Raw genomic sequence first — 21,585 nt, forward strand, 5'->3', positions numbered from 1 at the left:
AAAATGAACTAGCAATAGCAAAACTCCCAAACTGATGAGTCTGATTTCGCCCCATCACTTCACCAACTTCTGCCAAGTGCCACCTTCTACAGATACATTTCACATTCTCCAAATGATCTTGCTGATGAACTGGTCCAGCCTGTTACTGCATTAAGTCCTAAGCAGAGTGTGGGAGTAAAGAAAATTGTCCAAGCATGTGTTTTATAACTGGTAACACATTAAACAATACAAATCAAAGACTAGGGTATGATGAAGCAATAATTCTCTGATAAACATCACAGCTCTTGTAATCTGACAGCAACACCCAATAACAGTCATCAAACAGCTGTCTATGAAAGAGCTTACTACCTAAGTTGAAACACTGAAATGACAGTACCTTTTTATAAATTAATATGCAAACAGATCAATACTTTTTTCTCTCATCTCCAAAGCATGTAAAAAGTTTTGTCTCAAATCCTTCCACCTTAGCTGTAAATTTGTCTACATGCCTACTAATGTAACACGTATAATTCTGTTACATATCTCCATGTCTGAAAACCTCCATCTCCAAGAGCTGCATGTTCTTCACAGAACAAAAAAGGCACAAGCAGCATTTTCCACTGAATTATGACTATAACTTCTTTTTGGGTTTTTTTAGCATTAAGATACTTCCAGCAGTTGTATGACTGAGATGAAACCAATACAAAACAGGGTCTTAGGCCTTGGAGACAAAGAAAGGAAATTTCACTCTACACTTGCTGGATGCGTAAGTTGAAGACATGATGGTCTGAAAAGAGAGGAGCACATACCTAGAAGTACTTCCTCCTGTACCTCTCCACTATGTATTCAAGAGAGGGAGATGACAGCTAAGTATCCATTTGCTATTTTATAATTCTGCCCTCAGCTTTGGAAATAATTCCCTTTTTTTAACTGCTTGAGCCTCCCTCCATGTATCTGTGAGACAGGATGTAGTTTCGGGATGCCATGAATCTTGCTAATTGCCTTTTCTGGTTTCTAAAAGGTCCACAGAAGTAGGGCTTCAGCCATAGTAATTCGGAGTTCTTCCCTGCCCTGTGTTCCTATAATCACACAATTATGTGTCATGACGTAAGACAGAAAAAGAAAAAAAAAAAAAAAAAGTAAATTGCTCTGGAATGCATAACAAGTCCTTCAGTCAGGTACCACCTTTTCAACAGCATTCCTTCAAGTTAAACAAATTCAGTCTGCAGAGTAGATTCTCAAACATCAAATGATCATCTCTGGACTACCTACATCATTTCTAGGTGTCTAACTTTGCTGCCCAGGAGCCCTGATGTTCATTTTGTAATCCTCTATGTAACGGATGAGTCTTCCAACACAGGGGTTGTGAGATGCCTCAAAGCTGAAGAAGGTGCTTATCTGTCTCCAACAACTGTGCGGAGCACTTCTGTCCTGACTTCGCAACTTTACATGCCCCAAGTAGGGTGATAGGAAACAATCCTCACTCAAGCAAAAACATTCTTCCGAAATAATTAAATTAGTTAATGTGAAAATCTTTCCTTCAGTAGCCCTCCAAAATGAATTACTGACACCTTCCCTGCAGCTGAAGTTTCACTGAGAAGTCTTCTTCTTGCCAGTTTGTAAGTGGTTCTAAGCCACTCTTCAAAATTAAGTGAATTATTTAAACTCTGCACAGTGAACAAATCAGATTCCAGTTTATTTTCTCATCTGAGTATACAGAAATAAGCAAGCAATTACTTTCAAAGAGATTTTGACAGAGGCACACAAGATCCCAAGGGTCCAGAAGTGATCAATATTACCTTTAATGCTGCATAAAAGCAGAAGCACACATAAGTTGATTTCCCTTCATCCACACACACTTAAGACATGATCTGCTGTACTTCCATGGGTCTCAAATGTTAAGAATTCATACAGTTATTCCTAAGCAGCTGTATGAGCACTTGCAGCGCAGCCCCACGATGACAATATTTGAAAAGGTTTTTTTAAAAGCACATTTTCAGAAGAGAGTCAATGTGGATTGTGTGGCAGAGCAAATGGTTGAGGACTGGAAACCAACAGTCCTTGCAGGGGTGTCTACAGTAAACCACAGAAACAGTAAGGGCTGGCCTCTAGGACAGCACTTGGCACGTTGAAGCAGTGGCCCAGTGAGCATCCAGTGCCTTTGGGGACAGAAACCTCACTGCATAGAAGAAAGCACCCCAGTGAGACCGACTGTCTCTGTGTGGGTGCAAGAGATGTGGACTCCTGACTGGGAGAAAGATACAGCTGGAGGGTGCTCAGGCTCAGGAGCCAGCTCTGAACCAACCTCTGGTGAAGCAGGACTTGAGGGTTCATGTCTCTCCTCCACAGAGTAATGGAGGAACAGCCCTAGTACCACCAGAGTCCCAGGCTGGTGTGCCTGGGGTGCATGTAAGTTGCACAGCTCACCAGGTCAAACACATGATCCTAGGTGAACCACCACCACTGCTCTGGAAGCTGGTACTAATATTTACCTATTATTTACCTATATTTACCTATAATTTATTTTTTGTACTATATTTACCTGAAATACACCTTTGAAACACACATAGAATTTTAGGTATTAGAAAAACATTATAAATTCAGACTTTGCTGAGAAGGAGAAGTAAAAACTTCCGCACAAAAGTCAAACATATATTTATATATATGTGAGATACCACCTACCAGACTCAGGTCAAACAACAGACCAACATAAGATGTCAAATTTGAGCTGTGATGTTTACAGATTTGCATGAAGCCCAGAACTGTTGCTTTGCAAAATCAGATTAAGTTGAATCCACTGTAAACAATTTTACTAATGTGTTTTGTTGTGGTACACCTATTAAAATTCAGATTTAATTTAACTTCTTCCTGTAAGAGCCTACATAAAAATTAAAAATTAATTACCTGCAGTAGTCTCCTTGTTTAGCCACCTGGGCCAATGAGAACAGGCAGTCAACAGTTGCTAAGTGACCAATCGCTTTAGACACACGGTGATAATGTTCACTGAAATGGCTACACCAAAACAGCGATAAAATAAGGAAGAGAAAAAAATAATTTCATACAGGTACAAATGTACTGTCAGAATATACCGCGCTCATTCTTTTCACAGGGCTCCCATGCTCTTTAAATTACTCTGAATTCAAACCTCCCAGCAGTGTATTAAGTTACAATATGAGGACACAATCTTTAATCAAGATGGACTTCAAAAAAAGCAGGCAAAATGAAATTCATTAAATCGCATATAAAGAGTCTGCAGCTGATCCCTGCTGCCTAAATGAAGTCTATAAAAATACCGCTGTTTACAACAGTGGCAACTGAATCCCAACTGCCAATTCACTTCGACCATATGTTACAGCCAAAAAACCGCAAAAACCTGAAAGTGCCTGAACGCAGAAGTTGCCTACAATTTCAATAAAGGATGGTATCTACAACAGAAAATACAAGAATTAATTTCCCATCTATGGTATTGCTTCCCTCAATAGAATAACAACATTACCAGGAGGACACAGTTTTCAGTAGAGTTCATTCACTTAGCCCTCAAGAATTTCTTCTTTTCCCTCTCATAGTCTCAAAGATACAGCATGGAATATAAAACCAGTAGGGGGGCAAAATAAATTCATTATTTTAATAAAGAAATAAAATTGAGAGCTGGGGAACAAGAGCACTTTCCTACACATAAATCTTACAGCTGGTATCTTCTCCCAGGTAACAACAGATAGGACAAGAGGTAACAGCCTCGAGCTGTGCCAGGGGAGACTGAGAGTGGATATTAGGAACAATTTCTTCCCTGAAAGGGTGCTCAGGCATCGGAATAGGCTGCCCAGGGCAGTGGTGGGATCACCGTCCCTGGAAATGTTCACAAACCATGTAGACGAGGCCCTCAGTGACACAGATTAGTGGTGGCCTTGACAGTCCTGGGGCAACAGTTAGACTTGATGATCTTGAAGGTCTTTTCCAACCTGAACAATTCTATTATTCTATCATACAGCACTAATGAAAACAGCAAAGTGAACATGAAGGTAGCAGTTCTCTAAGTGAAGAAAGGTTAAAATAGATCTACTCAAACTTACATGGCTAATACAGTGACAAATTATTTAACAGAACTATTTTTACAGTATTGCAAAGGCAACACATCAGGAGAAGGGTGAACTGGAATGTGTTTTCTAATTTCTACAAAATTTAAGGAATTGCTAGGTTTCTACCAGGAGGCAAACTTTGGCATCAGTTATGTCCCATGACACAATTTCAGAAGGAACTTGTTAAGGTTTTGCAGTGAGGGAAAAAGCACAAATGAAAGCAAGCCAAATATCACTTCATGGCAGGAGGGACAATTTCAGTGGGTCTGTAATTCATGGAAGTAAAAAAAATATTTGATAACCAGACAGCTGAAAAATTAAAGGTATTCAGAAGTTTGAGAAATATTTTTTAAACTCCCATTTTAAAGATCCTTTGGCTAAATAGTCAAATAACTGTTCAAAACTCAGATCTGAGACAAACAGGTCTTCTGTGCCCATTATGAGGGACAGGAACACTCCCATTACTTTCTATAAAACAGACCCAGTCAATCGGCAGGGATAGCATACAAAATACAGGAGGTATAGAGAATCGCACTAAGCCAAGGGACCGCCTTTGAGCACCCTGAACATTCCTAACTCAAAACGTGTAAGTTACAGTGCAATTGTACTTAATGTATTGGGTTTTTTAAGTAATGGAACACTTAACAGCAAGCCATACTCTATTTCAATTAAAAGTGAATTTGGTTAACTTGTATACTAAATTCTTTTTTCCAGTTCACTTACATTGTACTTTAATAACAAAATGACTAGATTTGGTTTAACTCAAAATGTTACTTTCAGGTTTTTAATGCAGTGATATTAGATTGCAAATTTTGAGAGCCACTTTATACGTTCAGTAGTGTATTTTCATCAGAATTTTAAAATCTAGAGATATCTCTGCTGGTCTCAGGACTCAGTCTGCAAATGTCTTGCATTCAAATGCTTTAAACTGAAAAATAATATTTTAATTGACTCTCTTTGAAGTTGTTGTGGGCAATATAATTAAATTATCAATGTTTATTATTTTATTTCCACTACAAGAACAGAAAAAGAAAAATGTTAATCTTAAAAAAAATACATACAATGACAAAAACTGACTCTACTTTGTAAACTCACTCTAAAAATCGTAGCCATTCAGCACTACAGTCAAGGACTAGCTGCTCCCGGAGCTGATTCAGATGTCTGTAATTTTCTATAATAAAAGGAGAGTGGAAACGGCTGACAGCTTTTGTACTGGAAAAAGAGAGAAAAGCCAAATATGAAATAAAGGTTACTAAGCAATCAGTTACACCATCTACATGCAAAATTGGACTTGTTTTTCTTCTGTGAGCTCTGAAAATGAATGCTAAGGAAAAAAAAAAGTCTTTTATTGTGGTACCAAACTCTATTGATTCCAATTATCTTTATTGTGAATAAAGTTACTGCATCACTACTCATTCATAAGGCTCTTGAAATGTTTTCCACAATGTAGCATATATTACTTTGGTTTATATATTTCATAAAATTTTGTTCAGCAATACACTTCACAAAAGGATGACTTTTCTGTGACTGCATGTATAAAGAACTCCAAGAAAAAAATTCACTTTAAAGGGGAAAATTTCATGATAAGCCTGAAATAAACTCAGTAAATACAGACTGTCTTGTAAGTCTCTCTTTAGGCACCTGCTATTTAATTATGTATTTTCATTAAGGAGTCACTTTTGCATTCCCAGGCATTATTTTACAAAATCCAGATTAGCTATAATTTGTTCTTCATCATCTTCATTCTGTCTAATTTGTGTGCTTTTAATACTGAATTCTTGCAAAAGTGGATAGAAGGTAGTTTCAGAGTTCACCTTGATTATGCCTATTTCTGGTGCAAGATGTCTGTGCTCACACATTACACACCAGGCCTTGTAGAGAACACTACATATTATATTGGACTCCACACCTTACAGCACTGGACTCCACACATTACACCATGGTCTCTACAAATTATAACATTAAGGTATTCAACCTGTTTAAATAATAAAACAAATGACTGAAAATTAAAAAAGACAACTATGTAATTCAGTCTATCTTTGTTTCATCTACTGGGAAAAGTATCCAAAACTATTTAAAACCATGACTACACAACATGAAGTACCAAAGCAAGCAAATCTTGCCTGTATGAATAACTAAAATGACATTTTAAATGCAATGACTATATTGAGATGCACAGATATTTGCACAGCTACCTTCACCTCTCTGAATAAGATTAGAATTTTATGAAAGATTTTCATGTACAAGCTACAGGTGCAATTGAATTCAGACCATAATTTTGGACACCAGTATACATACTTTGAAAGATTAAGCAAGTAACGTAGTGCACCAAGGATATACCATGTAGAAACAAACATATTAAGAACTCTGTTTTTTTCAGTTTGGTTTTGTTTGCATTTAAGCAAAAATGACTTTGGCAATAAATTAATATAACAATTTTGGTTGGCTGGTTTCCATTAAAAAAAAAAACCAAAACCACTAATACATGGAGCTACGAGAATGTGTACGTAATACTAATTACATTAATTGTAATACTAAAATATCACTTTTTAAATATAAAAATAGAAAAAACTTCAAAGATATTTTACATACCTACTAACCATAACCCAGTCAGATGGCACAGATGATTTATGGGAATTCTTGACTTCTACCAAGAACTAAAATAAACAGAAATGTAATATTGCACATCATGGGAAGTAAGGAAGACTACAGAACCATAATCATCATGCATCAAGAAATCTGCATGCATCAGAAGAAAACCATAATCAGCCTGAACTGACTAAGCAGACCAGAAGCTAATGTTCTTTTTTTACCCCACAAGTGAGAGTTATGGCATAAATATTTTCTGACAAACAACCAGCTCCTATCCTGAGCTGGTTTTGAGCCCTACCGTGTTGCTGTCCCATCTCTGCCCTTCTATTCCTCCATCCACAAACATGCTCTCCTCATCTCCCTCTTATTAGAGCCAAAACCATACTAAAGCTAGTAGGTAAGTTTTACTTACCTGATCCTGACTGGGGCTTGTAGAGAATTCAGCATTTACACTGACTCTATGCAATATACTACCTGATAAAGCTATTCCTTACCAGAGAGATGTGCCCTCCTGCCTCGGGATCAGTGATTCTGCTGAGGCACAGCCACCTACAACACTTCACAGACAGGAACTCAAAATCTCAAATGCTAGCACTGCATCGATAGTACCTTGCTTCAAGTTTGTATCAACTTGGGGTCAGAAAGGGAAGGAATAAGGAAAACCAGCAGTAGTAGCAAGAGGCTCAGTGCAGTGGAATTTATATGATGTGTTGCAGTATTTTATACGATTCATGTCTGTTATCTTTGTAACATTAGCCTGAGGTCCTGGATGTCAAAGAATTGAGGCATTCTCAAATAAAAAAATTCAACTGGAAAACAAATTTCTAGCAGAGATTAGATTAACCCAGAATCTGACCACCTTCACAGAAAAGCAGGAGACTTTCTAGCTGACAAAGCTTTTCCATTACAGTTAGTATGTTTTAGATAAAAAACTTCCACACCTCACCAGAACAGCCAGCAATCACCTTCAAGTACAAAAAAGAAGGATAATTCTAATGTGAGCACAAGACTCCATCAAGGACATAGTGCACTAGTTTTTAATTCATATAAGACACTTTTAACATATTTGGTACTGTAGAAACCCTGAAATTGCATAATACATATGACATAAAAAGACTGAAAATGGACAAATGCAGAGATCTGCAAAGATATGACCATGAGCCAGCTGCTGCTGCCACTAGTGGTGTTGCTGATGCGCAGGTATTACAGCTTTTTCTGAAGTTCATCTCAAATAAATACCCAGTGTTTACGAAAGGAAGACACAAAATAGTGTGACACTTGTGTCTGTGCTGGATGCCTAACTGAACTCAAAACGATCTGAATTAACACAGCAGGTTCAGTCGCCTGGCCTGTTTGTGTGGATAGTGAGAAACAAGCAGAGAGTTTGCACTCTTCTTCAAAACAACAAAAGCATTTGCCTTCATTCTTAGCCCTAGTAGATAAATAATTGCAGTAATAAATAAACTGGGACCAAAGCACTGCTTATGCAATGTAAGAAACCAATATTTGCCAAATACAGCAATTGCTCTCTAAATCCTGCCTGAAACGAATAGCAATGCTATTGCTATCCAGACCACTTTCCGTCCTGTTCAGTGCACACTATGAATTACATTACAGATCTGGAAACAAAAGATAAGATAGATAGGGGTGTAACTGCATATTTTGGAAAAGGTGTGCGTCAGATGGATTTTCATCAAAACTCCAACAGGAACTCAACAAATGTAAGTTAACAAACTGGGCTGACTCTGAAAATCTAACCATGTGTTCATAATCATGGTTTTGGGGGCACATATTAAGGAGAAAATAGTTCGATTATTTTTTTTTCTCCAAGAAGGTCTGTTCCCTGAACAGATCTTCAGAGCAGGGAGAGTTCACAGTAGAGAGATGCATAAAACAGTTTCCTGGCAGTTTCTCTAGCTTCCAGAACTAGCAAATCATAAACCTGCTTTCTGCTCAGGTCTGATGTGAGGAAGTGTTTGAATACTACATATATCAGAGTGCTACAAGAACATTAGAAGAATATACCATACACCACTGAAGAAGAGCATAACTCAAAGAGACTGCTCTGCTCCTCCCATACAATTCCCTTTCCATTACTTCCATTCCTTTAGTGTCTTTCCTTTCCTCACGACCATCTTCCTCTACTGCTTCTTTTGATGTCTCTGAAACACTCATACTAGAGGTAATTAAATAACAGCTATCCCTAAGCTCTGCAGCTCCTTTCATGAATATACCAAAAACATATCTCCCTGTCTGCAATGGTTTCTGAGCTGTCCCGTTACAAAGTTCTCCTCTCCTGAACATGTGCATAGTGCCTGGTGGTTTCTGAAACCCTCCTGGCGAGCTCCTATCTGTCTACTTCATCAGATGCTCTCCTCTCTTTGATTAATTATTCTCTTCTCTTTTCTTCACACACGTGTCATCACCCACCTCTTAATCCAGCCTCTCTGAGACAAAACTCTAAAATCCTGGCCCTTCCCTTCCTCACAAAATAAACAAACACACTCTTCCACATTTCTGCTTTTGGAGTTCAGCATCCATGCTAATAGTCTACCCAACACTTTACCTACGTTTCCTCTTCCCAGCTTCACCCTCAAAAATACCTACCCGAGCTGTTTATCATATGCTGCTACCTTTAATGCCATCCCTTCTGACTCTCCCACCTTCAGCATTGCCTGTCAGCACCATGATATGTATCTTGAGTCTTTCTCACCTTCCTAGCCCCTCAATGTGACAATGGGCTGCTTCCAGCTCCTTCCTTCTTATCTTTACCGATTACTTTCTTTTATTCCCAACTCTCGTTCCTAACTCCTAGTTCCCTAACTCCTTTATTTTCTCAATTTCCTGTGGTGTTTACCCCAGTCTTCCTACACTGAGCTGCCAAAGGCCAATACTGAACAGTGCTACCTCACTGCTCCTTTCAGTTCCCCCACCAATCTGACAAGATCTGTCATCTCCCTTTTTTTTGCACTGAACTTCTCAGCTTGCTGGAGCATGGCCTGCCCACACTTACATAGCATCTAGCAAACAAAAGCTCTTTTCTGCAACTACCATTTCTAAGAACTAAAAGTAAAAATAAATGTATCATTCTTTAATACTGTTCCTCTTCTCTCCCATCTTTCAAATTACACCCTTAATCAGTAATTACAAATCATTTTACCATTCTTCACATTAACCCAATGCTGTGCTTTCTAGTTCTCTAAGAATATTTCTGCACTTAATAGCCACATAAATAGCCTTGGACGTATGGAAGCGTTTCTACATATACGGAAAAGCAAAGCATTATCGAACCAAACTCAACTGCACTAATGTGCTTTTATTATTTGAATCACTAAAGTAATTGACTTTAAAAAGTGACACTGACACAAAACTGTACTTTGAAGTTGTACAAAAAATCATATGCTTTTTAAAGTATACGACCTCACTGAGTATCACATTAAATGAAGAGAGTTCTAGTTAAGTCTAACTTTTAAGCTGTTTTCTAGACAAGCAAGGGTACTGTCATACATAATAGATATCATATTACCTCTTGACCAGAAACTGTAACATACTCTGCAGAAGGGTTCTTGATCTGTTTACGAATGTCCAGCAGATGCAGTTGGATTTTAGAAAGCACATCCAGAATCTCCTCTTTTTTCTTTCTGATGACAGGGAAGTCTGTAAGGTCCTTGAACAATTGGGTTTTATCTCCAGTCCTATCCATAAGAAGCATAAGATAAAATAATGGTAAAAACAAAGATAAGTTTCCCAATTCTATGGGCTGTGTCCATATTTTTATTTGTTAATTCTCATTTGTTTTAATTCTAGCTTTATTCCTCTCTAAATACAGCTTTTCTGCTTTTGGGTCATAATACAGCACATTTACCCAAAGCTGTCATACACACTACATAAATAGAAAGGAACTTCTAAAAACTCTAAGAAGCTGCACCAAGATAACCCCCCAAATGGTTCAAAACCAATCTGTTCCTGTTTCTTTCTACTGTATCATATCTTGCTCATTCTTGTATTGCTGACTCAGGTTTCTCTTGAAGTTTCTGGATGTGCATTCTGCAGATTTCTGTTTGTTCTCCCTCAGTTGAGCAGAGCAAGAAAAGGAAGCATAAGAAAGACCACTCCTTTCTGTCTCAATCCTAATTCTGCGAATGGAATTGCTGCCTCAACCTGGAGCATTCCAAGCGCTGACAACATCTTTATCATGATTAAATTGTGAAGACTTCGATAATTTCTGAACACAGATTTGAAATGTATTAAGAATTTGGCCAAATTGACAGATTTTCATGAGGATTGCAAAGATAAATCCCTCCCACTAGGCCTTCATCAAAGCAGAATGTCATCAGGAGTTTCTCAGAGCAGCTTTCTTCTTTTCTCAAGGAAAGATTAACTAGAGCATTTTTAATACATGCAAAATAAAGACTCTTTTTCTAGTCTCAATGTCAGAAAATGACAGAATTGTTTTGGCTGCACTACCTCAACTCAGGATTGAAACCCGAAACAGACAATGCCATTCAAATGTTTAAAATTGGGAAGCTGAAAAAGCTATTAAAAATATGGTTGTAATAAAAAATAACAAAAATTTAACTTATCTTAATAAGTAGCAGGCAGGCAAAGTAGTGAAATCAGCCCTAAGTTAACTGGAATATACATTTCTATTTGAGAGCAAATACAAAACTGTACAAGTTAATTGCATAATTACTCTGAAATCTAGTATTTGGAGAGCAAGTAATTAGCAAACTGAAAGTAATAAAACATGGAAGTAATAAGAAGTCTAATAGTCTACCTGCTCCAATACCCCTTTGCCTGAGAATGGAATACAGCTGGTCACAAACCAATGACCAGACAGGTAACACAAAGCCGTGCTTTGATTTTTGCATTACATGGATGTAGTTATTGCATAAAATGACCGTAAAGATGTCATTTAAAAATACAATATTAATTTTTAGAAACAATTTTGCGCTAATTAGACCTGTTTCCATGGGAATGCAGTAAAAAAAAAAAAGACTGCTACTAGCCAGCAGCTGATTGTGAAGGCTGCCACTGCTGCGTGATGCCTACCAAAAATATAAAAGTTGACAGTTAAAAAAAAAAACCAAAACAAAACCACAAACCTCAAAATCTCAAACATCCCCTAAAAAAAACTGGATCACAAGGATGCTTTTGAAAGCCACCACAGTATTTTACCTGCACCACATAATAAAATTAACACATGATGCAGTATACATACGTGTGCATGTATGTGTATAAGTAGTCACCATGATTCCAATGAAAGAAAGGGGTTTGAGTCCAAATAATACTGCCACACAAGTTTTAAATATATAAAGGCCAAAAGGTAGGGATTTTTAGTCATCTTGAATAAATGCAAATAAAACATACGACTCCTGCAGATCTGTGATGATACCTTCTACTTATACTATTATATCTTATTTTTGCATACTGTTCTAGCCATTATCAATACAGTAACAGAAAAAAAAAGGAAGCATATTTTACACCTATCTACAGTAATTCTGGTATAGTTAAGATACACTCTGTTTTGTCATAACCTGCCACAACTATAATTGGATCACATTCATCAGTAGAAATCTCATAATCCCACCTGTCCAACAGGCATAGCAAACACTTCTAGCCTTCTCCACTTCTAAATTTACACACCTTGCATCTGTCTCTAATTCTGAAGCAAATAAAGTAAGTTCTAGGCACTCTTAAGTTCTTAAATTTCTTAATTTTAAATCTCAGTTGGAAAAAGATAAAAAAAGATTTTACAAATAGAATGGATGTTTATTTTTAGTCTGTTTTGAAAATAAAAGATAAGACTGTGCTGCCCCAATACAACAACGTATTAAGCTATAGACCACAACTTTCATCAAAGAACCTTCACCTATATCGCAGTCAATTATATCTCATTATATTACATACGAGGAAACGTTCAAAGTTAAATGAAACTTGCTTATAGCAGGGAAGTTTAGGATGATTTGCCTATAACACTATTAAACTTATTTTCTCTGTCATTAGTGACCATGTAAAGAGACTTTTAGAAATGGATGGAGGGCACTCAAAGCTTTGATGAATTTTCACAAAAAAAGTCAAAGGCATATTCTTGACAGCAGAGCAGCCACCCTGCTAAAGGTCATGTCTCTCTTCAAACAGAATAGCTTCTCTATTTAAAAAAAATAATTTAAAAGTTGTTAAACAAATTAACATGAGCAAAACATATTTTGCTCTAAATTCATTCCCCAAAAAAGCTGAAAAACTTTCAAAAAATTATTCAGCCTGAGGCAAACACCCACCAAGCAAACTTCTTTCTCTCATAGTTTAACTTTAAAAAAAGAATACAAGCTGTAGAAAACAACCTCTGCTTTAACTAAGCAACCTGTACATACATATATATAAAACAAAAAATAGAAAACTAAGGTATATTAAAAGCAGAAGTGTAACCCTCATAACTGAATACATTTACTCAGACAGACTATGAAGCGCTGAAGATTCATGTATTTTCTCTACTTACTTGGCTGCTTCTTCATTAAGGATCTTTAAATAATGTTTTACTGGGGAGAGAAGTTCTGGGATTTCCAACAGTGAATTTTGTAATAGAGAAGTTTTCACATGAGAATGTATGACTGGAACAAGAGCTTGAACCTCCAAGTCCAGACGAGCCAGGGTGCTGACTATCAAGAAGAACTCTTGGGTTGAACACTGAGAAGGGAAGCAATGTCTAAATCATTATAGTGTATTAGATTTTCATTAAATCCTACAGGCTTTTTTTTTTGAAAACGATACAAAATACAAGGAAAATATATGGACTGTTTCTAACACAGCTGCATAATCTTACTACATTCACAAGGTTAATAAAGCACACTAATTGTTTCAACCACTGTTAGGAATCAGTTGAGAGCTGATCTCCATTACTCCTGTTGCTGGATAGATATGTGTAACACATATTTCACTGATCTGTAGATCAGATATTCCTTCTTCAGTGCACTGACAACACTGAAAAAAACAGTTTCTTTTCCTCACCTGAGAATGCGAGGAAGGGAGTAGGACATACTGAACGCTTCTACTATGAAATTCTTTGTATGCTACATCCTTCCCTTCCTACATTATTTTTCTCTCCTACCTAGGCGATAAACAGCCTCGTATTCAATTTCTGGTCAGTGTTTTCTGGTGATCAGTACAACACTAATTACAGAACATGTAAGCTTCCATGAACCACTATTTCATAAAACACTTCTACATTTTTATTTTGTCATCCCTTCTCTTTCAAAATCTCTCCCTAGAGGTAAATTTTTCATTCTCTTTCCTTCCCACAGCCATATGCAAGAACTGAAACAATTCTCCCATCTATTACACTGTAGTTATTTCTCCCAAATAACTTACATACCCAAAAGCAAGTATTAACACAAATGCTGGGCTCTAAAGGAACACTTTATCTCCTTCCCCACATATATAACCCTAAAATAAGTTTGCTCTGTAATGCCTTCAGAACACAAACACCATATAAACGCAAACTTCTGAAAACCATAAACAACAAATTAACATACACTCCATCTACAGCCTTGGTCCTCTTCTCATTAAATACATGTCACAGCTGTGACCAGTGATGGAAGAGCATCCTCCATGCTGTATAACACACAGAATAAAGATATGGCTAAACCTGCAGCCTTGGTAATCTACTATGGAAGTAGTAGAACACTACTGGAAGTTGTAAGTGATTGACAACAATAAGGCTAGAAAGAAAATAATTTCTAAATTTAATTGACGTGTTCACTGATTTGCTCTGTCATAAAGGCTGTATGAAATAAACAAACAAACAAATCATTCCTGGCCATTTAAAATGCATTTAATCACAGGAGTAATTAAATGTTAATGAAGTTACCATAAAACCAGTATCTGCTAATTAAAAAACCAGTAATATCATAAAACCAGTAATCTCCAATTACAGTTGAAGCATGGCTGTATGCTAAAGAACTGAACTTGCCATACCAAACAGGTAAGATTGGTAGATAGTTCACTAAAGGACTATGCAATTTAACCATGGTATTTCATGACAGTTTGGAAGACCAAAGAGATTTCGTTCTGAATGTTTCTGGAAAACCTAAGTTCATCTTTGTTTCAGACCCATGTAAATTAGGGATGTAAGAGACCCACTGGGTGGTTTCCCTGCAACTGCTGAATTTTTCTGCATGAGTTTTCTTTTTGTCTTGTCTTAGGCCCTAATATTCCAAGAAGCTGTATGCTTACTACTTTCTTTCAGAAATGAATCCATAAAGCAGTAAGGATCATCATGTAAAAGTTTTATCAGATAGCCTAAATTTCCTTTCCATCAAATTAATCCCAGTGTTTCTAGTTTTACTCTTTTGTACTACACTACCTCATCTGCTTTTTTGCTGTTAACAGGGTGTTAACAAATATCTCTAAACCTTCTATTCTCCTTTAATCATCAATTTAACCAAACTATAGTCTTTTAATCTTTCTTCATAAACAATCCATTTTTCAGCCTCATGAAAACTCTGGTTCTCCCCTGCACTCGCTGCAATTTATCAGCATCTTTCTGATAATCTGGAACTTACTTATTCTATCTTGCAAAAGCTCTGACAAGAACATAGAACAAAATAATAAAGCAGTAAATCTGTCAATGGCATTTGAAGTCAAAGGACAAAGGAAAGGTCTGAAAGATTAAATAAATGATAAATCCAGGCTTGGATTGGTAAAGTAAAATACAGTATGACTGAGTACATCACCATCATCATCATCAACCTTCATGCAGATAACACGACAGAATTCTGCAAGACTTCCCTTGACTACAGAATGAACTCAAGGAGGCAAAGGCTGAAGCCATGCCACATGAAATTGCAACACTGGTCCTTGAAAAACAGCATTAGCTGATTCATAACAATGTCCAGAAAGGAAGAACGAGCAAATATGGACAGTAAGAAACACATCAGTTGAACAGCCGGTGGTGGTTCTTTTAATTGTTCTTTAAAAAAAGGAACGAAAAAGGGATTTAATTAGTACACTACCTACATGAGGGTGGAAAAACTAAAAAGTTCTAAGAATACATAAAACCACTTCTCTAAGGTGTTCTTCAATAAGGGTGGTGAGGCTTGTGAGGGTGAGGCTTCATAGGGGGAAGAAACTAGATTTCAAGCAAGTGTCATCTATAAAAGAATTGGAGAGGGGGGGAAAAAACAACCTTCGTCATGTATAAAAGCCATAAACAACCCTGAAAGTTATAATGAGATTTCTCAAAGGATGTCTAATGAACATGCTGAAGCTTCTCATGGCGACTCTGACAGCCTACACATCGTAACAGACATCTAATGAGTTAAAACCTATCTGATTTTACTGTAAGCTATGGTCTACAGTACCTTTGGAGAACAGGAAATCCAGCATGCTTTACTGCAAACAATATCGTTACACGCAGCGTTCCCAAGAAAGAGGGTGAACATACCCTTTTTGTGTTTATTCAGAGTGTTACTGCTTCTCTTGGCTTGATTTTAGCAACACCGCAGGACTTTGCATCTAAAATTTAATGGCTCCCCTGCAGAAATGATTTACTAAGCAAACACATAACTTGGAACAGATGCATAAAAGTAATTCCGAAAAGCTGGAGCCCATTAAAGTGGGACTGATTTCACTTAAATCCTAAGTAACCTTACAAAAGGCATATAACTGTGTTATACATTAGAAGCTTTAAAATGAAGTAAAAATGGTTTGCATAAAGCGGGATTCATAGTCTTGCGTTCACAGAAGATTCTCACAAGCTTATTCAATGCTATTTTTGAAGTCTAACTTTGAAATGCCATCAATGGTAGCTATTAGTTTCTTTGGCACACCCAGAATAACCTCAGAGTTGACAGCAATGCCAAACGATAGTTTCAACCAGCAGTTTGTTCAACTGTACTGAAAATGGTAGAACTGCCACCAAAAACAATGCATGAAATATCACAGCAGTATGCCAGCTCCAATGCTCTTTCAACAACACTGAAAGCAATTTAGCCTTGTTTGCCTTAGTGAAATTGTCTTCTACAGATCTAGAAGGGAGCCATAGAGACACACAGCTGACAGCTATTGACCACTCTGAATTAAAAGCATTTAAAATTAAAAAAAAAAGGTGAGTTGAAATGCAGCATACATTTATCACTCCTTTCAAAATGTAGTATCTACCTTTATGTTTTTAGTATAGTGAGCATAGTGGTTTTGGTTTAGGAAAAATGAGGAATTTAATTTTGAGGTTACTATGTCCCCTTGTTATGACACTACTTCTATTCATCAGATTATCAGGGGACAATTTGCTCAAATCAGCAAGTCTAAAAACATCTGTGATACAAATTCTCTAAAAGATTAAAAGTATAGCATATGCAAGATGTGCTATCACAGAAGAAAAAAAATGTAAAATAAAAAAGGTACGTGTTATCTGAAGTCAACAACATGCTATGTGGAGAACTTATTTTAAACAGCAACTGATTTCCTGGGCATATATAGCAGCTATTGATTTATTTGATTTAACAAGAGGAAAAAAAAATTAGAAATACAACATTTTTCTCTGAATCTCTGGAAATAATACAATCTTCAATGAAATATTAAACATACCTTCCAGGGAAGGGCACATTTTCAGCATCGTTCTAGATGACAAGCTTATAGGAAAGATTTTAAACACCCAGCAGTCATCTGGGCAGCACCCTTCTCCACGAAGGATTCTGAGCACAACAATGAAGTATTCACTGGAAAACCAAGGGTAAATCCCTGGAGGCACCCAAGCAGTAAATACCCTCGTTGTAGCAACTGCCTCCTTTATTTTGCACAGGTGAGCAGCCCTGGTTAAGTGGGCAGCAAAGTTTTAGAGAGTGATTTAGAACTGAACAGGCTTTCCCAACTGCAGGAAATTGTGAGGAACTCCAAACGAGGGAGAGCCTATGGCCGAGATTAGAAGCAGAACAAACTGAAATGACACTTTTCTATATACCCAGGAAAGGTTTGATGATTGACCTCACTCCCTGTATAGGAGTTCAGTGAAACAACTTCACTTTAATTTGTTCTGAAATTCAATGACTATTTGTTACGATGAGTAAAGGGTACAAATAAGATAAACATTTAGGGATCTAGCCTGTATAAATATTTATCTTCTGAAACACACTGCCTGAAGCCAGCCATGAAAACAGCAAGCAACATCAGGATGGATGTGTAAGATACATGACTAAAAGTACTGATGGCAAGTTTACTCTGTACTGGGTTTTAGACCTATTCAATCATAGGTCTCCAACTGCTCTATTGCCCTTCTGTGCACTCCAAGACAAGGCTAAGAAGCCATCACTCTGACTGAGACACAAAAATAGGGTCCTGCTATTCATATTTCACGTTGTCCTGAGATGCAGATCACAAAAGGAAATGCACATGGCCTAAATTTTGTTCTATTATTTGGTGGCTCTCTCCAGGGCCTAGAGGGCATGGCTGAACTGGTTATGGAAAACATTGAACCAATGTGCCCTTCCAGGAAGATCTAGTTTTGCGCTTGCTCCAGGCCCTATTTAGCCAAAGCTCTTGGCAATTCTCTGTTTCCTCTTGAAGTCAACTTTTGAATGTTATCAAGAAGTCTTCAAACAGTTGATCTCCAGCCACCCTTCTATTCCCATCGAGGAGGGTGAGACCATTCTGCTGTTGACAGCGTTTCTGCCTGGCAAGATGTCAGGTGCTGGAGCTGTAAGAACTAAGAACAACCAGTCTTTGTATTAATTCCACTCTCCATAGGAACAGTAACATTGTTGCTGTCTCCTTTATCATTCCCATAATCCTTTTTCGAGCTGGGACAAACTTGGAGCTGGTAATACGACCTCCAAGGTAATACCTAACTGCCACTACAAGAATGCTGTTCTAATTCCACATTGCTCATACCTGGGGGTAGATCAGCAATGTTGTTTCGTGGTTTGGGTTTGAGGCAATGGGAACTCATGGAGGATCAGATGTAACAACTGTCAATACGAATGATGCTACCAAATAAAAATCATTAGCAGACTTATTAAAAAAAAAAAAAAAAAAAAGGCAGGCCAGGAAAATACACAATGATATTATTTATCAGAGGAGTTCCCATAAGTCAGTTCCAAAGCAGAGCATTGTTTTGCCTTCATTTTTTTCAGTCTCCTCTAGAGGTTATTGGTGCAAAGTGCATTGCACAATGAAAAGTTCTGCAGTGGCTGATCTGAATGAAAGATGTTTGGAACAACTAAGACAATCCAGCTATCTCTGCCCACTTCATAGGTCTCCCTTCATGAAACATACCTCCTCAAATACTTACATCACTGGAGTCTAAATGGCCTGAAGGATGAAATAGTTGCCACATTCAACTATTTTCCCTGCAATTGATACTGAACTAACAAGCACATTCCTTTAGTTAAGACAACAGTGCATTTCACTTGAAGTTTTGGAGCCCTTAATGGGAATGAAATTACAGTTAACCTCATTTTGAGTATGTGGGAGATGGACATCTGGAATTAACAGAACTGTAAAGGTTTCTATAGCACGAACTGAAATGAAATAATTCACTGGATATTCTGGGGGAGGGAGGAAAAAACAACCAACCAAATCAAACAAAACATCAAAACCTCATGAAACCCGGTTACTCCATGTTCTTGAACATGTATCTGCTCTGCATGGACCTTTCTTCAGATTCCATATCCACTGTCTGTCTAGACTGAAAATCTGTTTCCCAGAGTCTGCTTTTGATTCTTTATTCAAAACAGACCCCATCTTTCAGGGACACTGTCATCTGCTTGAAATCCAGGAGATCTTCAGGGAGTACTTAGTGCTTCAGCGACTCTTCACAGTGTTCTGCAATGGATGACAAACTAGATTTTTACCAAGGGAAGCTAATTCATTAAAGGAAAAGTGATGCTTGGATCTTTTTCCCCTCATTTACTCTTCTTGAGGATTCTGTGGGAGCACTCTTCTCTCCTGCAACTTCTTTCCAGCATCTGATTCACTACACATATCTTCATGCTACAGTGGATATTGTTAAGACAAACTACATTATCACCTCATTCCAAAAATCACATGAAAATTGAGGGTCTCTGAATGTTTCCACCTAAATGACAGCTTTAGTGCTGAGAAGGTAAGCAGTCCTACAATAGAAGAGACACCTGAAGAAACACATACTGACTACTATTAAAAAAAATTAAATTAAAAAAAAAAAAAAAGATAAAAAAAAGGAGGCACAGGATAGGATTGCCAGGTTGTTTCTGGGGAATACAGATGTATCCCTACAAACATTTCTTTGCAAAAAGTTCTTTGCAGTGAGGGTGGTGAGGCACTGGCACAGGTTGCCCAAAGAAGTGGTAAATGTTCCCTCCCTGGCAGTGTTCAAGGCCAGGTTGGACAGAGCCTTGGGCGACATGGTCTAGCGTGAGGTTTCCCTGCCCATGGCAGGGGGGTTGGAACTAGATGATCTTAAGGTCCTTTCGAACACAAACCATTCTATGGTTCTGTGATAGGGTACATTTTAGAGGATGGGGAAGTTGGTGCACACTCCCTCTTTCCATAAATTTCATTAGAGCTGTAACCGTTCATTGAAACATGGAAGTCTTTCCATGTGCCTAGCACCACAACACATTAGGGCTTTAAAAATTATACAAGAACTGAGTTTCAAATTTTCAGAGAGATGAAAACTTTATGCTGTACCATCCAAAAAAAATTACAACTTTGCTCTCCTTCTACCCACCTATTCCTTTATCTAAAACAAACTGTCAAATTCTAAATATATCAGTGAAATAAAAGAACATGAAGTACTGCATAGGTGCTATTAGCACATTTATCTGCTTCAACTAAGAATTGTCAGTGTCTTATTACATGTAATTCTTATTAAAATGTGCAAGTGAGATCCAAACTACAGAATTTATAAACAAATTCACATTCATTTAAAAAACAGCTAACTACAGCTAAGTGGTTTCACTTTCAAGTGTAATTTTAGATAAGCATACAGAATGCAGCGGTTTGTTTTAAAGGGATATAACTTATGGTACAAGGACCTATTGCATCATTCCATCTCACTGAACCCAGCCACTAAATCATAAATACCAGAGATGTTTTTCCTCTCAGCATTAGCAATACAGTTTATGTATTCCTGAACTCTACTCAGGCATTTCTTCCATCAGCATATCACTGATTAACAAATAAAATAAGGCTCTACCATATGGCAAAAGTCATTTTTATGAACTTGCATACTTTTATTAAGTCAGCCTCAGTCTTGCTAAGAAGAAAATATTTTTAAACAAACATGCAAAAACTATGGAAATACATTAAGAAAGAATTATACCATTTGGAAAATAATGTATTAGGGTAATTATGGATATACCTTTTTGTGAAAAACACTGCAGAGGCCTCTTTCTATATCTGGCAGCTTACAAAGAAGATTTCGAATCTGACCAAACACACTGGATTCTGACAGCAGAATTTCAGACACAGCATCAAGCCGGGCATTGATTTCACTGTAAAAGAACAATCGTCAGATTAATAAATAAAACTTGTGTTTTTCTGATGGAAAGGCATATACCTAATGAACTTCTCCTTTGACTTGTTTGCTTTTGTTGTTTTTTGGTGTGGGGGTTCCTCTTTGCTTGTTTGTTTTTTGTTTTTTGTTTTTAACTTTGATTAAGGGCACATTCTCATAAGTAAGTAGAAGAATTAAGAGATGCAGACAATCTTGGGCTTTCACTGGAGATGCAAGCAAGAAGCTGGATATAAACTCATTATCCCCTCTCTACATTCAAACCAGCCAAATACATACTTCAGTGCCCACATCTACATGTTCTTCTAGTGGTACATTATACGAGCAACACTGAATCCTGAACAGCCAACCCTAAACCTGCAGACAAGTACCTGGGGGAATTTACATTTGAACTCTACATAGCATAATTCATCCCAACAGGGTGTAGATACTAGTTACTATTTTGCCTCT

The 21,585-nt window shown here is 37.3% G+C and overlaps 2 protein-coding genes across 10 annotated transcripts in view; both read right to left on the reverse strand.

Annotated features, from left to right (window-relative positions):
• Nucleotides 1–21,585, reverse strand: part of ATP6AP1L (ATPase H+ transporting accessory protein 1 like) — a 756,678-nt gene that overhangs the window by 649,849 nt on the left and 85,244 nt on the right. The gene's annotated exons all lie outside the window — the stretch shown is intronic.
• The window catches only part of MSH3 (mutS homolog 3), a 109,346-nt gene that overhangs the window by 28,731 nt on the left and 59,030 nt on the right, over nucleotides 1–21,585 (reverse strand). For 7 of the 8 annotated variants that reach the window (XR_003989187.1, XM_030470271.1, XM_030470270.1 and 4 more), the window contains 6 exons: nucleotides 20,983–21,115; nucleotides 13,147–13,334; nucleotides 10,174–10,342; nucleotides 6,648–6,712; nucleotides 5,151–5,267; nucleotides 2,884–2,991 (listed from right to left, as the gene is read on the reverse strand). Coding sequence is in view for 7 of the 8 variants with exons in the window: in XM_030470271.1 (XP_030326131.1) it covers nucleotides 2,884–2,991; nucleotides 5,151–5,267; nucleotides 6,648–6,712; nucleotides 10,174–10,342; nucleotides 13,147–13,334; nucleotides 20,983–21,115 (780 nt within the window). In the remaining variant the exon portion in view is untranslated. The remainder of the gene's footprint in view (nucleotides 1–2,883; nucleotides 2,992–5,150; nucleotides 5,268–6,647; nucleotides 6,713–10,173; nucleotides 10,343–13,146; nucleotides 13,335–20,982; nucleotides 21,116–21,585) is intronic. The other variant, XM_030470269.1, reaches the window with a different exon arrangement.

The sequence above is a fragment of the Strigops habroptila genome, chromosome Z (assembly GCF_004027225.2).
Source record: "Strigops habroptila isolate Jane chromosome Z, bStrHab1.2.pri, whole genome shotgun sequence".
NCBI classification, from domain to species: Eukaryota; Metazoa; Chordata; class Aves; order Psittaciformes; family Psittacidae; genus Strigops; species Strigops habroptila.